Genomic DNA, 17,229 nt, shown 5'->3' with positions numbered 1-17,229 from the left:
TTAAGCAACTGAGCCACCCAGGTGCCCCAAGTTCCATCTTTTAAAAGCAATATATATCTACACTGGAATTTAAAAAATGCACTTATTTTCAGATTCTTGGTGCTTTGGCCAGCACCAGAATCATCTTCTTTTTAAAAAAATATTTATTTATTTTGGGGGAGGGCAAATGGAGAAGGGACAGAGAGGGGGGGACAGAGGATCCGAAGTGGGATCTGCGCTGACAGCAGCAAGCCCGATGTGGGGCTTGACCTCATGAACCACAAGATCATGACCTGAGTGGAAGTCAGATGCTCAACCAACTAAGCCACCCAGATGCCCCCAGAATCTTCTTGATACATTAACATTTTAGTTTTGACACAGAACAAGCAGGATTAAGATCAATGCTTAAAGAAACCCATTCATTGTCAGGTAATGTTTATAGTGCACAAGAACAACCATATAACTAGATTATGTGAATCTGAAAATTATTGTTAAAAATAATTTGGAGCGGGGCGCCTGGGTGGCGCAGTCGGTTAAGCGTCCGACTTCAGCCAGGTCACGATCTCGCGGTCCGTGAGTTCGAGCCCCGCGTCGGGCTCTGGGCTGATGGCTCAGAGCCTGGAGCCTGTTTCCGATTCTGTGTCTCCCTCTCTCTCTGCCCCTCCCCCGTTCATGCTCTGTCTCTCTCTGTCCCAAAAATAAATAAACTTAAAAAAAAAAAATAATAATTTGGAGCTAGAAGGAAGGAAAGAATATTTAGTTTACCTCCATCCACTTGAGTTCTACTGCAAAAATACAAACTCCTTATTTGTAATAATGATCTCTGTATTTTTGCTTCTGATTGTATTTCTAGTATCTTCTGCTACCTCCCACCAAACAGTTTCAGCAGTACAGAAACTCACCATTTCTTATTAATTTGCTAAGTCCTTCATAACTCAGTGTTTCAACATATATTCCTCCCATCTGGAATTCATCAGAACCCGTCCACACTTAAGCAAACTTCTACTCATCTTTTATCACACCGTTTAAATCATAATAACTCAGAAAACAATTTAAGAAAAGTTTGAAAACAAAACTCTGTGGGATAATTCTAAGCAGAAAAAGAACTGCAAAGAAATCTTGAACTTTTATCGCTTCTCGGACTTTTGGCTAAGATCAAGTGTAGAAATCTTGAACTTTAGTAGGTAGTTAGTTGTCATGTTATTGGTGTAGTAATTATATTTTGTATATCATAGAATACAGTATATGAATAAATATGACTGACACTGGGAACCAGGGTTTTACTGTGGGAAAAGGAAGATATGGACTAAAGGAAGATAAGGAAAAACGCTGTAGTGCTGGATTTGAACTGGAGGTTATCAATATGATACACACTACACACACACACACACACACACACACACACACACACACAAAGGTACTGCCTGGTTCTGTCCACTGAAATGACCAATCCACAATAGTAAACAATAGTGATGAATACATTTATACCTAGACTTTGGTTTTAAAATTCTGCTCTTAACTAAAAAAGCAGTTTGAAAAAATGGTTGATTCCAGGTCTGACACAAGAATGGTACAAAGTAAGCCTGGGAATCTTGTATGATTAAGAATGTGTTCAATGACTAAGGAGTCACGTCAAAGGACATTAGAATCAGCCACTGGTCAACTTAGAGCCAATTTTAGCATCAAAAGAAATACTGATGTACTTCACACAGAGAATAAAAAAGAATGCCAGATAACAAATACAGAAGAAATGTAAGAATTTTTAAAAAATTACCCTTTCTTTGTAGACCTTGATGTAATAAATGATATAGGTTTGGATCACTATTAGATGCTAAGAACAGTGGCTGAAAGGTTTTTAGGTTATTTATACAGTCTCAAAGTATCACCTTACAGATCATGTGCTAATTATATAGAAGAAAATAAACCTTACAAGACAGTGATCTGGTTATCACTACATTAACCAAGTAGTAAAATTTAGCTCACCAGTAGTGACACAACTTGATATTATATGTATCATGTGATATAATGTGAACTTTACAATATCTCCCATGTAACATTTTTGCTAAAATTGTTTATCTTGAATGTACTCATAAAGAAACAATCAGACAAATTAAGGAATGTACGAAATTCTACAAAATGACTACTTGAGAATCTTCAAAGAAATCAATGTCAAGAAAAAATAAACAGGTAGACATATTGTTCTAGATAAGAGGTATATTAACCAAGTGAACCTTGATTGGAACCTAGGTGATAAAAGTAAAACAAATACTATAAAACATTTTTTACGGGTTAATTGGAGAAATTTAAACACAGACTAGATACTAGATATTACTGAATTACTATTGATTTTTTGAGGTGTGATAATAATATGATAAAGGAAAATGCCATATTTAGAAAATAAATGTAGAAATATTGAGAAATAAAATATCAAGATATCTGCACTTGCTTTCAAATGATTCAGCAAATATGAAGCATATATGAAAAGATGACAACTGACAAATATAGATGAAGTAGATGGGTATTCATTGTACAGTTCTTTTAAGTTATCTGTAGATTTGGAATTTTCAAAATAAAAACTGGAGGAAAAATCAGTTCAGATGTCACAATTTGGAAGACTTCTTGGAACTTCTTGGAGGAATTCTTGGAACTTTTCTAGTGGAATTCTTTTTTGTATTTTCAGTATTCCTACGGACTCTTTATATTTCTCCTTTAGCACTTAACAAATTTGAAATTGCCCATTTACAGGTCTGTCTTTCTACCTAAACTTCACGGAACCAGCCTCATCTTCATTATTAGAAGTCAGCTCTTTATCTGACAAGTACTAAATACTCAGTGTTTGTGTATGGATGAGATAATTGACATACCAAGTTGACAGGCCCAAACTGAAATCCAAGTATTGTCATTATCATATTGTGCCTCAAATTCAATGAAATCCATCAAGCAGTAAGCTTATTAAATGTTCCTACATGATCTGTACCATTACAATAGATGTCCACATCAGCTTTCAAACCACTTAAAAAAAACAGCATAACAACCCTCTAGCAGTTTCACCCTTAAGTCATTACAAACCTATTTTCATTTTAAACTCTTTCTAGTTTCAACTCAAGGAAATTAGAAAAGATGCATACCTGTTCTATATCCTTGGGATTGGAGGTCTGGTTTTCTCCCATGACTCCAGACTGCTCATTTTCCCATGGTAATTTATTTTTTCCTTTTCCTGCACTTAATACCCTTCGGGTACATATGGTTGGACTGTAAGATCCATAAATTTGCATGCTGTCCCTTGTGTGGTCACCACAATGACAGTGTGCACTCTGAGTTCTGTTACCAGCCAAAAGCCAATCTGTATCTGCTCCATGTGCCAAATGACTTGACCTACCCTGGGCAGATGATGGCATAAGTATTGCATATTCCACAAATCCCTGTTCTGTTAACCTTGGGAGGGTTTTCCTAGCCAATCTGGCCTGCACAGCATTCATCACTCCATCTCCATTATCTTGCAGTTCAACAGTATCCACAGCTTTGAAAAGGATGCTGGTTTTACCTGAGCCCATTGACGATGCCAACACAGCAAAGGCTTCAAGAGCTGCTTGGCGTACCCTGCGTTTGCTATCTACAAGAGCTGGGGCAAGATCAAAAGACAGTTTGGTTAAGTCAAAATCTTCACTTGGATAAGTCAGGAGGGAGCAGATGCAAATGTTCACTACCTCCTCTCTCACTCTGGAATGCTTATGTTTGAGATGTTCCAGGAGTAAACAAAGCACCTGTTGAGGACCTACTTCCTTCATTAGCTTGAGGAAGATTTTCATGTATTCTTGTTTGATTACCAACTTGTTATCTGCCAGCACTTTGACAGAAGCTGCTATAACTGGTCCCAAGAACTGTTGTACCTGCTCTCCAAGGCGAATAACCAGTAAATGCAGGACCTGAAGTGTGCCATGGACCACTTTGAAGTTTGAATCGTCTAACAAATTATACAATAAGCTAATGAAACCGACAAGACTGGAATGAGGGGTAGAACTAGGGTTAACTCTTCCCATCACCTGTTTTAGTTCCTCAACAGCCTGAGTCCGGTTCTTATAGTCTTCCTGGTCTAACAACCTTGAATGAAGCTCTTGAGGAATAATCCCAAATTTAAGATTGCTGTTGGAAACAGTCACTGCACAGGGGAGAGGATCTTCAGGAAATCCAGAGGCTTCAAGTTCCAAATAATAAGGAACCTGACTTCCAAATTGAGACTCCAGGCGGCGATTGTAGTGTCTCCTCAACGCAGATGGCAGGCCAGAGATATAGGACTGAAATCTCTCTTGGCCAAGTCGTTCCCCAATTTGCTGAAGTGCAGAGAAAGCAGTCTCAGATTCTTCTTCTATCTCCTGATCGCCAAGCTTTCTGGCTAAGGATATTATTACCTCGGTGAGATCTAAGCTGAGCAACAAATCCTCAGGAGTAAGCAGGATGGGGAACAGTAGTGCTGTGGAAGCTCGAAGTCGGGAGTCGGTACTTTCCAGTCCCTGTTGTATAAGCGTTCTCAGCACCTGTCCAGAACTACGTTTCAGACAGACATGTAGGATTTGTAGCGCATCTTTCCGTAGGGCTGGATTCTCTTCTCTTAAGGAGATAACAAGTTGAGGCAGAAGTGCTAAGCTAAAGGCCTCTTCCAGCTGGCCTGCCTCCCCCTGACCCCGGAGAACGTCCGAAAGGAGCTGCAAGCAGAGTCGCTTCTCATCACTAACTCCTTCCACAAGCACTCGGCCCAAGGCCCGATACAATGCTTCCTTCCGTCGGGGGAAGCCGAGTCGACCGCCCCGCCGCGGCAAAGCAGCCTGCAAAGCCTGGAAGGCCTCGGAAGGATCTGGTGCGGTCCGAAGGAGTTGAAGAAGCCGAGTCTCCTCTTCGTCTCCCCCTGCCAAACCACCTCCAGACCCAGACCAACCACTTGTGACTGCCTCCGCGGGCATCACGAGGGTCGAGGCCAGAGGTGAAGGTGTCGGAGGGCAGGAACGGTGGTCTCCGGCAGCTCCACGGCAGTAGTTTTTCTCGCCTCTCATGGTGCCCCCACCTCGACTATCATCAGTCTCTGGGGCGGAAGGACGACTGCAGCTCTGGAGGCGATAGGCACAGAGGGCTGGAAGGTGCGGCAGCAGGAGCAGCGCAGAGGGCACAGCCTCCATGGAGACTCGTCAGATGGCAAAGGCTGTAGGAAACCATCGTCTTTGAAGGGCTCGATGGAGCCCAGCCTTCCAGGTTCCTCTACAAGCCACAAGCTGTAGAGGAGGGAAAGGAACAGCTTCAGTTAGCTGCCAAGCCGCTCCCAACTCCGGGAGGCTGCCTTCTGCAAAATGGCCCCCGCCTGAGCCCCAGACCCCACAGCAGCCACCGGGCGTATCCAGGGGCACCACGTGACCAAACCGATCGCTTCCATGGTGATATACCCAGCGCGGACCTCTTGACCCGGAACTCAACTTGCCGTGTTGAATGCTGGGTCCTGTAGTCCACGTCGGGTGTTACGAATAGGCAGCAGGATCCTGGAAAAGGAAGTGAGAACATTACGACGGTAGCAAACGTCTGTAGAGCGGAGAAGGCAAAGCAGCGTGAAGGCATTAGACGGAAGTGACGTTATCGCTCCGAGCGGAAGTTCCCCTCCCCACCGGAAAGAATTGGGGTTTGACTGGGGACAAGCAGGGGATCCTACCCCGACACCGCTGGCCTGCGACTTCTCTTGTTGTTACCTGCCTGATTCCGGGGACTCAGGTATTTTCCTTTTGCTGTCCTCCTGCGGCGCGGGCTTTGGCAGACTTTTGCCGGAGTGACGCTGGTGCTGCAGTAAGAGGTAAAGAAATGAACAGGAGCAAGCAGGGAGAAAGACGACATCTTCTCGTGCAGGGCTTGTTATGGTTGCAAATGCGTTGCTTTCTACAACCCTGAGTTAGTGCGATCCTTTTGTCCTGCGGCCCGCGTACCCTGACAGGAGATTCGGACCAAAGCCAAGCTTATAGCTCGCGTACTTTTTTCAAATTCTGGTCTTTGGGGCCCTTATTCTCCCCGCCCTACCCCCTTCCTACTTCGCTTACACGATGGTCTTGGAAGGTTGATGATTTTTTCATTTTTCCTTAATCTCACCACTTTAAATTCTCTTCTAAAACGTACTTTATTTTTCCATGTAGCTCCCACCTCTCCCTTAGACGTTCTCAAAGGCCCCTAATGCAGTTCCTTTATGAGACTTACCTCCTGCCCTCCTCCGGCGCCCTGTGCCATCCCAACCACCCTGCAGGATCCTTGCGCGTGTCTGCAGCCCTTCAGTCTCCTGGAAACCGAGATTGCAAAGACAGTTTCAGTTGCGGTTGAAGGCTTGGCATCACGGTCCTAAGAGAACTGCCCTGTAGATTTACGGCTAATAATAGACATTTCTTTTTTTAGGCGAACTGTGAATTTGGTGAATTTGGTGAATTTAGGCGAACTGTTTCATTTGGTTGTAAATGAAACTTAAGCGAACACAGTTAAAGAGCTGGAGTGTCGGAGTGTCTGTTGTGAGGCTGTATTCTTGTGGAGTGGGTGGGGGAGTTGGGCTTTTTTGAAGCATAACACAATTAATTACTTTAGGATGACTTACTGAGAAAAGGCTGCAGAAAAGTTATCGTTTGAGGTCTCCCATTTATGCATTTTAAATGTAAGTGAAGTCAGGATAATTGAGTTACATATGGCAAACCTTTTTTAAATAATGTTGCTGGATAATGCAAGTTAAAACATAATTTCTGTTGTCTTAAGTACAATTTGGATATCATAGGTTTCTTTTTTGTCTTTTAGGAATAGAGTAAATGTGAATGAGGCCTATGTAAACATCCTTATGTTTTGGTTTCAGTTCTTTGGTGGTTGGTTGTTATTTTGAGTTTAGTTAGTCATTTTGGTGTTTAAATGAATCTGCCTAATTTGGTTTAGGTATATATCAGTAGACCAAAAAAAGAAAAAAAAAGTTTTTTTTTTTTTTGTTTTTTTTTTAATTTAGGGACAGAGTAAGGGCTGGGGAGTTAAAACCCAAGAGATGATTGTAGCAGTCGTCAGTGAAAAGGAATGTCTGTCTGGTTTTCATATTTCAATGTAAGAAACTCATATTTATACTTTTAGTCATAAAAGTCCAGGTCTCAGGACCCCAATTCAAACTAAACTGAGTAAGAGAATGATGTACACTTTAGAATGTACATATTAGAATGCTAGTTTATGTTGGAATAGAAGATAACCCTTTCCAGTGATCAGAATTTTCAGGTGGAAGAATCCAGTGCACTCTTTCCTGTATCCAAGAACTTGGGAAGCCAAGTTAGTAAGTGGAGGTTGTGTGGTAATCATGGAATCAAAGAAAAGGAACTTGGAACGTCTTGAATGATGTACCATCATCAAAGTTATGGTAGAAGCTTCAGAATTACCCCTTCTCTTCATAGTGAATACTTTTCAAGGATTGTGGATACTTAAACCAACCAGTTATTGTGCCTTTCCCTTAGAATAAGGCAAAATGAGTCTTAATTTTGATCCTTTTTTCAGGGCTCTGTAGATCACTATGTTATAGATTGCAATTTATTTTATATCTGTTACATTTAATTTCCTTGGTAAAGACTTGGAAGATGCATTAGTCTCCATAGTGGATATTTAGGAAATGGGACCTTAATTAACATCATACATCTTATTAATTATCTTTAGGGGTTATTTTGTGGAAGGCAGATCGCATCCATTTAACATATTCGGTTTATTTCTTTTACAAAGAAAAATTTAAAAAAATCTTATTCTTGAATTCCAGGAATCCAGGGAATTGTAGAAATTGTGTATTGACTAGAAAAACCTTTTATGTTTAACCATAAATAGAGATAGGGTAAAAAAATTTTTTTAATGTTTATTTATTTTTTGAGAGAGCATGCAAGAGTTTGGGCAGAGGGGGCAGAGAGATAGGGGAACAGAGGATCCCAAGTGGGCTTTGCACTGACAACAGAGAGCCTGATGTGGAGCTTGAACTCACAGACTGTGAGATCATGACCTGACCCGAAGTTGGATGTTTAACTGACTGAGCCACCAGGCACCCCAGAGATAGGATAAAAATTTTTAAATCAAATTCCAAAATAGTGGAATACACTATGTGTTTAATAGTACACCTTTTAAAGTTGAAAGGCTGTAAATAAGAGTACGTTGAAAATACCAAATTCAGGTAAGACAAATTAAAAATACCAATATTTTTTAACAAGTTTAGTTAAATTAATGGATTATAGGAATATTTGTGATACATTAATTTTTTGAGCTGAACTTAAGCAAGGTAAATAAAATTGTCCTAAAAACATCTCCTATTTTCACAGACATAAGATATTACTTGGTTGGATAAACCACTATGATTTTTTCTGTGTTCTTACTCAAATTTTACAGACGTTGAGGAATATTGGAAATCAGTGTGAATTCTGTAAACTATTAAGAGTTTTGTATAGTTTTAAGAAGTTATTGTGAATAAATGCTATGCAAATGAAAGGTACAATTAACAGATCGTGATATGACTACCATTTATTGATTGTTGGCTATCTGTCATACAGGATGATAAGTACTTAATGGATATGGACTCATTTAATTTTCACAACAAGTTTTGGAAGCTACATCTATGTTTGTACTGTGGCAATTGTATCCATTGGAAAGTAATTGAACAGAGAAAGAAAGTAAAACTCAAGCTATGTAGGTACATGGTAGAGCTTTGGAAAAGCTTTGGTGGGGGAAAGTGTTGAAATATAGGAAAAAATTAGATTTTTGTATTAATCATTCATATATTAAATTCATATATTTTAATTATATTTATTAAATATATATTATATATTTGTTATATTTTTATTTATTACAAATATATTCATATATTTTATTCATATATATTTATTCATATATTTATTATATATTTATCTTGAAAATATTATATATATTTTAACCTTTTTTTTTAACAGTTCTGTACTGTTTTAGTTTCTTATTTGAGCCAAAACTTAATAAGGTTAAGAAATTATGAGTCTGTTTTTGTATATGTGTAATTAAACAACATTTTCGTTTCTTTAGGTTTATGTTTCAAAGCTGTTGTGCAGTTTGGACTGAGTCAAAAGTACAGTTTTAAACAACAATCAATTTTTGTTGTATTTCTGGTGCTAATCTGTATGAGGTAACAGGATCTCACATTCATTGCAACTAGTTTTATGTAACTTACAGCTCTTACTGGATGTAGAAAAGGCTTTGGGAGCTTCCTTTCTTTTGTATTATTTCTGACTTCATGATATAATGATTCATACTATAAGAGGCTTCTAATGTTACTTTTGTTTCTTCAGTTATAATGAAAGCCAGGCCCAGAGAACAGGAAAATATGCCAACTTGTTCATAGGCTCACTGATAAAATAGTATGCCATCAGTAATTGAATTCTTGTGTGAGGAGAGTTGAACTGTGGGAAAGAAATTTAAGAAAATGACTGACATAATAAAATATTATTTCATAAATCATACTTGTTATAGCAAAATATATGTGTTTGGATTTTTTTTTTAACAATTCTTATTTCTCATCACTATTCTCCTTGTAGCAGATAATTGCCTCCCAACTGATTTCAGCACAACTGTTTTGTAATTTAGGTGTCAGTTAAATAGTTACTAAACTCACAGCTTGACCTTTATTAGCTTTGTTTCAGAACCTGAAATTACGAAGCTGCTGCAGACTATGGAAAGTTTGATTTTTATCTAACATTGTGTTTATATTGTGGATGTTTATGTAACAATGCTACTATTATATAAATAACAGAAGGGAATGATTGTTCCATAGATCCCTCTGTATTTCATTTTAAAACCTTGATGTACTTTTAAATATATATATATGTGTGTGTATTTGTATGTGATCTATTTTTGAGTTTCTATTCTGCCCTTTTTTAGTTTCTTGTTTGAGTTAAACTTTACTGAGATTAAGAAATTATAAGTTTATAAGTGAGGCTTTATAACCTGGTAGTGAAGAATTCTGGAGACAGCATACCAAGGTTTAAGTCTTGCCTGGGCCTAGTTTCTCTATGCCTCAGATTACTTTATAAAATAGGAATAATAACAATAGCACCTATCTCGTGTTGTTATTCTGAGGATGAAAGGAGTTAATACATGTAAAAAGCTTAGAACAGTAACTGGCACACTGACAGTCAAAGGTATTCCAGTTGCTCTTTATTTTTAAAAATTTTTTTAGTGTTTGTTTATATTTGAGAGAGAGAGAGAGAGAGAGCGAGCACTAGCGGGGGAGGGGCAGAGAGAGAGACAGAATCTGAAGCAGGTTCCAGGCTCTGAGCTGTCAGCACAGAGCCCGATGCAGGGCTCAAACCCACGAACTGTGGGATTGTGACCTGAGTCGAAGTTGGACGCTTAACCAACTGAGCCACCCAGGCACCCCATTCCAGTTGCTCTTTATAGAATCATTTAGTTTTCTCAGGAGTGGTAATAATTATAAATTGATTTAGTAAATATTTTGAGTAGGTCTACACTGTTCAGCTTTGAAATTTTTTTAATGTAATATGTAGAGAATGTTGTTTTAAGATTAGGAAAACGTGGGGCGCCTGGGTGGCACAGTCGGTTAAGCGCCCGACTGCAGCCAGGTCACGATCTCGCGGTTCGTGAGTTCGAGCCCCGCATCGGGCTCTGGGCTGATGGCTCAGAGCCTGGAGCCTGTTTCCGATTCTGTGTCTCCCTCTCTCTCTGCCCCTCCCCCGTTCATGCTCTGTCTCTCTCTCTGTCCCAAAAATAAATAAACGTTGGAAAAAAAAAAATTAAAAAAAAAAAAAAGATTAGGAAAACGTTATAGTTCCTATAATGTCTCTTACTACTTGTATGATCTTCGTCAATTCATTTAAACTCTCTGCATGTCAGATTCTTCATCTCTAAGTCTTAGGCCAAGTTTAGTGCCTTACACATACATTGTTTTCTGTGCAAGATTTCAAAAACATGCAAAAATAAAATAATACAGGGGCGCCTGGGTGGCGCAGTTGGTTAAGCATCCGACTTCAGCCAGGTCACGATCTCGCGGTCCGGGAGTTCAAGCCCCGCGTCAGGCTCTGGGCTGATGGCTCAGAGCCTGGAGCCTGTTTCCGATTCTGTGTCTCCTTCTCTCTCTGCCCCTCCCCCATTCATGCTCTGTCTCTCTCTGTCCCAAAAATAAATAAACGTTGAAAAAAAATTAAAAAAAATAAAATAAAATAAAATAATACACAAACCTTCATGTCTCTATCACCCAGCTTCAACAACATGTCATGAGATCATCTACATCTACATCTGCTTGGTCATCCATATTAATTTGAAGCAAATCTCTGAAAACATTATCTACAAATATTTTAGTATAAAAAGATAAAAACTCTTAAAAGTACTACATATGTAGTTATATGTTACATATGTAACATATAAACGTATAAAACATAACTACAGTATCCTTTTTCAGCAACTAAAGTTACAGTGATTAGTTAATATAATAAATTATCCAGTTAGTGTACAAATTTCCAGTTGTCTCCTAAATATATATGTATGGGTGTGTGCACATGTATGCATGCGTGCACACAACACCTGTACATTTCTTTAGTTGTATTTGCTTGATCTGTGTTTCAAGTTTATTTTGGACTGTAGGTTCGTTCTCTTTTATTTCTTTCAGTTTATTTGTGGAAGCATCTAGGTTATTTATTCCATGAAGTTTCTCACAGTCAGGATGTTTTTTGCTAATTGCATCTTTCTGTTATAGTTTAACGTGCTTTTTCTGTTCTCTGTATTTCTTGTAAATTAATAGTTGGATCTAGACTGTTGACTGCATGTTTGATTTTGGTGTTTGGGGGGAGGGGGGAGGGCGGGGAGTCCAAGAGTATCCATAGGTGATATTATGGTCTCCTATCAGAAGGCCCTGATGGTCTGGTTGTCTCTTTGTGATATTAGCAGCCCTTCATAATGAAAGCCTACCTACATTTATTCATTAAGATTGTGAAATGGTGGGGTCGTCTGGGTGGCTCAGTCGGTTAAGCATCCAACTTTGGCTCAGGTCATGATCTCTCTCGCAGTTTGTGAGTTCGAGCCCTGCGTCAGGCTCTGTGCTGACAGCTCAGAGCCTCGTGCCTGCTTCGGATTCTTTGTCTCCCTCTCTCTCTGCTCTTCCCCCATTCATGCTCTGTCTCTGTCTCCCAAAAATAAATAAAAGTGAAAAAGAAATTAAAAAGATTGTGAAATGGTGACACTCTGTCATTCCTTTATTTATTAACATTCCTGTATTTATTTATTCCTTTACTTTTATGAAAGAAACTTCCCCTCATTTGTTTGGTAACTCATTGGTGTAGTTAGTATTGGAAAGACATGATAAATGTTTGATTCTTCGCCTTTATTTACTAGGTTTCAAATAATAAGTTGGTTCATTAGCATTTTCCAGTGGTGATGAATTAGGACTTTTAATTATCATAATTTTGTTATCATTATGGACTCATGGGTTTAAGCACATCTGATAAGTTTTAATCAATTGTAGTTATTGATGTTCAGTTTGTCCCATCTTTGACTAATGATAGCCTATTCAGTTTGGCTCCTAAGTTTTTTATAACCTTCACTGTCATTGATAGCTTTCTTGCTACCTAGTATGTAAAAATTCCAAATTTATCTTGATGTTTTTGTGCCCCAGGCCTTGAATCAGCCATTAATCTAATAGTTTCTAACCCTTTTCAGGAAACAGAGCTAGTAAATGTAATTAACTTTTTTTCTTAAAATAATATATTTTATATATTTGTGTATCTCATTTGCATTTTATATGTTTATGCACAAAATATATATTAATATATAATTAATGTTTCTGTACATAGATCTATTCTAAACACTTTATATTCAAAATCAGAGTTCAAGGTTTATATTTAATATCTTAGTCTCAACATCTTTATCTCTTTGCTCCCCTACTGAGAATTACAGATCATAGTGACCCTAGGGATGATTAGAAATGCCTTGTAATAATGCATTTGCAATGCACACATAACAGTTTCACAATACAAATAACACTTTCATCAGCAATGTGATTACTGAAAATAGTGTGTTTTTTTAGGGCATATCCTACTAGGAAAGGACCATCAAATTACTGTTTTAAAGGTATTTGGAATGATATGGTTAGACCACTAACTAGATGAACATTGAGTTCCTTTGCTTCCTTTTATTTTCAAATTTATTATGGATTGTGTTTTCAAGATTTAATTTTGCTTTATAATTATATAAAATACTTTTTCCATAGGCAAATCTGTAAAATGGGATATATTCAGAGATGTCTAGCTTCTATCTCTATCCCTTCTACTCTGTTCCCTCACTCCTCCTGTAGATAACCTTTAAAAATATATATTATTTAATATTTCCTTTGTTTTTATGTAAGTGAATCTGTATATTTGTAACCTCCCATTTCTTCGGTAAATGGTGACATACTATACACATATTTCTCTTGCTTGGACCAGAGATCCCTCTAGAGCCTATGTACAGAGATTCCTCATTCTTCTTCCATAGCTGCATAGTACTCGATTGATTGGATATGTCATAGTTTTTTTCAACCATTCTTTTATTGGTGGACTTTAGAGTTGTTTTAAAATTATTGGTCAGTTATATCTTGCTCTCTCAAGCATAAAAATAAGCATAAAGAATTATTCTTTTGCTTTTACAAATAGACCTGCAATTATTAACCTTATGAAGGTGCCATTATATATTTTTTGCCAGTATATTTTTTGGGTAAATTCTTAGAAGTAGGGTTGTTGGGTCATAGGGTAAATGCAAATGTAGTTTTGCTAGATTTTCCAGATTTACCTCCAGAGGTCTTAAACATTTGACATTTGCACAGCAGTGTGTGAGAGTGCCTGTTTCTCACAGTCATACCAACAGAGTATATTGCCAGGAAAGAATTATTAACTCATTTTAATCCATTTGATTGTAAGTGAGGTAGAGCAATTTTCCATATAGTTAAGAATGATTTGCATTTTTTAATGAGCTATTCATTTCTTTAGCTTATTTTTTCTGTGGGGCTAGAGTATTTTAGAAATGTTATAAATATTCTGATATGTGTTATATATGTATTGCAAATATTTTTCTCAATCTCCTATTTCTCCTTTGCTTATGATTTCTTTTTTTGTTGTTTATTTATTCATTTCGAGAAAGACAGAGTGAGTGGGGGGAGGGGCAGAGGGAGAGAGAGAATCGCAAGCTGTTAGCACAGAACCTGATGCAGGGCTCAAACTTGCCAAACGCGAGACCATGACCTGAGCCAAAACCAAGAGTTGGATGCCTAACCAACTGAATCATCCAGGTGCCCCTCCTTTGATTTCTTTAGCTAGGCAAAGTTGTGATGCAATCAAGTTAGTCTGTTTTTTCACTCATTGCTTGCTTCTGGGTTTTGTGTCATAATTAGGAAATTATTTCTAATCTCATTACAGAGGAATTCATCCTATTTTATTGTAATAATTGTATGATTTCATTTTTTACTTATACCTCTGATCCATTAGGAATTTATACTGGTGTAGATATGTGGAAGGGATCTAATTTTATCTATTTTTATAAGGATCTAATTTTATCTAATTTTATTCAGTTATCCTAACCTGCTTATTTAAAAATTTTTTAATGTTTTTATTTATTTTTGAGAGAGAGAGAGAGAGAGAGAGAGAGAGCACTAGTGGGAGAGAGGCAGAGAGAGAGGGAGACACAGAATCCAAAGCAGGCTCCAGGCTCTGAGGTATGAGCACAGAGCCTGATATGGGGCTGGAACTCACAAACTGCAAGATCATGACCTGAGTCGAAGTCAGACGCTTAACCAACTGAGCCACCAGGCACCCCTAACCTGCGCCCTGTTTTCCTTATTGATTTCAAGATAATGGCCTTTATCATAAGCTAAGTTTCCATATGCTGAATTATCTATTTCTGTATTTTAATTCTTCTCCATTGGTTTGTTTCTCCAAACCAAACATTCGGTTTAATCCACAACAACAAACTTTACAAATGAGAACATTCAAGTTTAGAATAAGTAATTTGTCCAGTCATGACAGCTATTAAGTAGTCACATATAAACTCGATCCCAGATCTCTCGATTCTGAATTTGTTCACTGTTCTTCCCTGTCTTCCATGATACTTCTTTTCCTTCTGCACAAGGTTGTTATTGAGATAAAACTGTCAATGTAAACTGTCAAAGATGAGGTTTTAAAGACTAGAAGTTACTGCTTCTTTGAGTTATTTTTAGACATTTAAGGTAAATAGCTGAGAACCAAATATAGTCACAGTTGTAATTTGTAATTTTGAAGGAGTTACAGTGTGACTTAGAATAATTTTTTAGCAGTTATACTTGTGATGGCAATATTTTAACTGGTTCTTAAACATTAGCATACATATCAATTGCCTGGAGGGCTTAAAATGCATGTTGCTTTTGCTGCCCCTTCCTGTCTATATCTATGTTTCCAATTCCTTAGATGTGTGGTTGGGCTCAAGAATTTGTATTCCTAACAAGTCCCAGGTGATGCTGATGCTGGTGGTACAAGGATTAAATTTTGAGAACCATTGTTTTAAAGCTTCTAAAAAAAAAAATTAACGTTTTGTGAATTGCTTTTGGGTCAGATTTCTTCAGACAGGAAAGGGGTCAAATTAAAAATTTTTTTAATGATGTTATGACAAATCTCCATTATAATTCATTTTAAGTTTCCTGTCTTAACCCTTTTAAAGTGTATAGTTTGAATTGTTTTGGTTGAGCATTAAAAATATTATCTCTTAGAGCGCGTGCACGGCGCACATGCACGCCTGCGCACACACACACACACCCAGGGGGTGGGGGGGTGGATGGGGAGAGGGAGACAGAGGATGTCAACAGGTTCTGCACTGACAGCAGACAGCCTCATGCAGGGCTCAAACTCATGAACCATGAGATCATGACTCGAGCTGAAGTTGGTCACTCAACCAACTGAGCCACCCAGGCTCCCCATTCACAGTATTTCTTAAAGGGAATGAACATCGTGTCATGTGTATCCTGTACAGTGATGGACGGAACTATGTGTGAGTGTTTTTTTCACAAAGTCATCTTTGCCAGTTCCCTTTCTTTGAGTTGTTTTTCAAACTTTGATCATTTTTATTATTGGGAGGGGGGGTGGAACTAAGAAAGTAGGTTAAAGGAGAAATCTATAGAAGGTCTGAGTGTAGGGGAACAGCTTCACCATGACCTTCATCGTTGCCTGTATGTGTCCACATAAGCAAAAGCTTGAATCCTGGGACTGCAGCTTATCTGAGTACTGGAACACCTTGTGATTCTCCTGAAACACTAAAAGTTGGCAGACGTTTATGGAGCCGCTACAAGTCCATCTCCCACTTGCCTTTTTATAACCTTGAGAGTCTGTCATGAGAGTGCTTCTTTTCAGCTCCCTGATTATGATGAGATGTGGGGCTTTCATGTGCCCCTACCCCAAAGAATAGAGCTGCAGAACATAAAACTGCCTAGCTGCAGTGTAGTTTGGGTTCTTCTAACGTGTGTTGCCATCGTCCGGCCCCTTTTGTTTTGTTGTCCTTTTTGTTTTGTGGGACAAGAATTCAGGAAGCCTAATCTTTGGCTTACTCTTCTTTGTGTGCTACTAGCAAACTGTCCAAATTTAAAAGTGCCTTGTCAGATTAGCCAGGCTTTGGTTATGTTAGTTCGCTCGATAGTAAGTAAGCTTCTTTTCTTTTTTGGTAAGCATGAAAGAAAGTCACATGGCTTAGCCAGCAAAAAACAAGCCTTTCTAAGTATGATATTGATAATAATAAATTGCATCTAACAGTTACTGAGTTCTTATATGTGCTGTTTTGTCTGTGTTTTACTGAGATGAGAAAATGAGACTTTAAGATCACTTTCCCAAGGTCACACAACTAGTAAATAGTAAAGACAATATTTTGACCCTAGGACCCTGATTCCTGAGTCCCTTATTAAAATCATACTGTCCTGCATATCTGGATACTTGAGATACACACAGACACACACACGTGTGTGTGTGTTTATGTGTTTTGTGTGTACATATATGTGTGTGCCTTTTTACAAATCAGTATTGTATCATGCTTTCATATTATGTTAGTGGTAATTTATTAGTCTTAAATACACAAAAACTAGTTTACTGTAAGGATCTATTACTATATGGTTCCTATTTATATAAAAGTGAAACAAATGAATAACTCATTAATTTGATTTTTTTAAGTTAATTTTTGAGAGACAGAGAATGGGGGAGGGGCAGTAGAGGGGGACAG

At 38.1% G+C, this 17,229-nt stretch overlaps 2 protein-coding genes across 11 annotated transcripts in view; one reads left to right on the top strand and one right to left on the bottom strand.

Annotated features, from left to right (window-relative positions):
* The window catches only part of TOGARAM1 (TOG array regulator of axonemal microtubules 1), a 75,436-nt gene extending 69,869 nt beyond the window's left edge, over positions 1-5,567 (bottom strand). For all 6 annotated transcript variants that reach the window (XM_045450855.1, XM_045450856.1, XM_045450857.1 and 3 more), the window contains exon 1: positions 3,108-5,567. In XM_045450855.1, coding sequence (XP_045306811.1) covers positions 3,108-5,150 — 2,043 coding nt within the window. In that variant the 5' untranslated portion in view covers positions 5,151-5,567. The remainder of the gene's footprint in view (positions 1-3,107) is intronic.
* Positions 5,568-5,582: 15 nt separating this feature from the next.
* Positions 5,583-17,229, top strand: part of KLHL28 (kelch like family member 28) — a 35,883-nt gene continuing 24,236 nt past the window's right edge. For 2 of the 5 annotated variants that reach the window (XM_045450867.1, XM_045450866.1), the window contains exon 1: positions 5,583-5,730. Coding sequence is in view for 1 of the 5 variants with exons in the window: in XM_045450863.1 (XP_045306819.1) it covers positions 7,376-7,378 (3 nt within the window). In the remaining 4 variants the exon portion in view is untranslated. Of the gene's footprint in view, positions 5,810-7,002; positions 7,379-17,229 lie in introns of those variants that run through there. The other 3 variants (XM_045450865.1, XM_045450864.1, XM_045450863.1) reach the window with 3 other exon arrangements.

The sequence above is a fragment of the Leopardus geoffroyi genome, chromosome B3, assembly GCF_018350155.1.
Source record: "Leopardus geoffroyi isolate Oge1 chromosome B3, O.geoffroyi_Oge1_pat1.0, whole genome shotgun sequence".
NCBI lineage: Eukaryota > Metazoa > Chordata > Mammalia > Carnivora > Felidae > Leopardus > Leopardus geoffroyi.
This window is presented reverse-complemented; position numbering and strand designations above follow the sequence as displayed.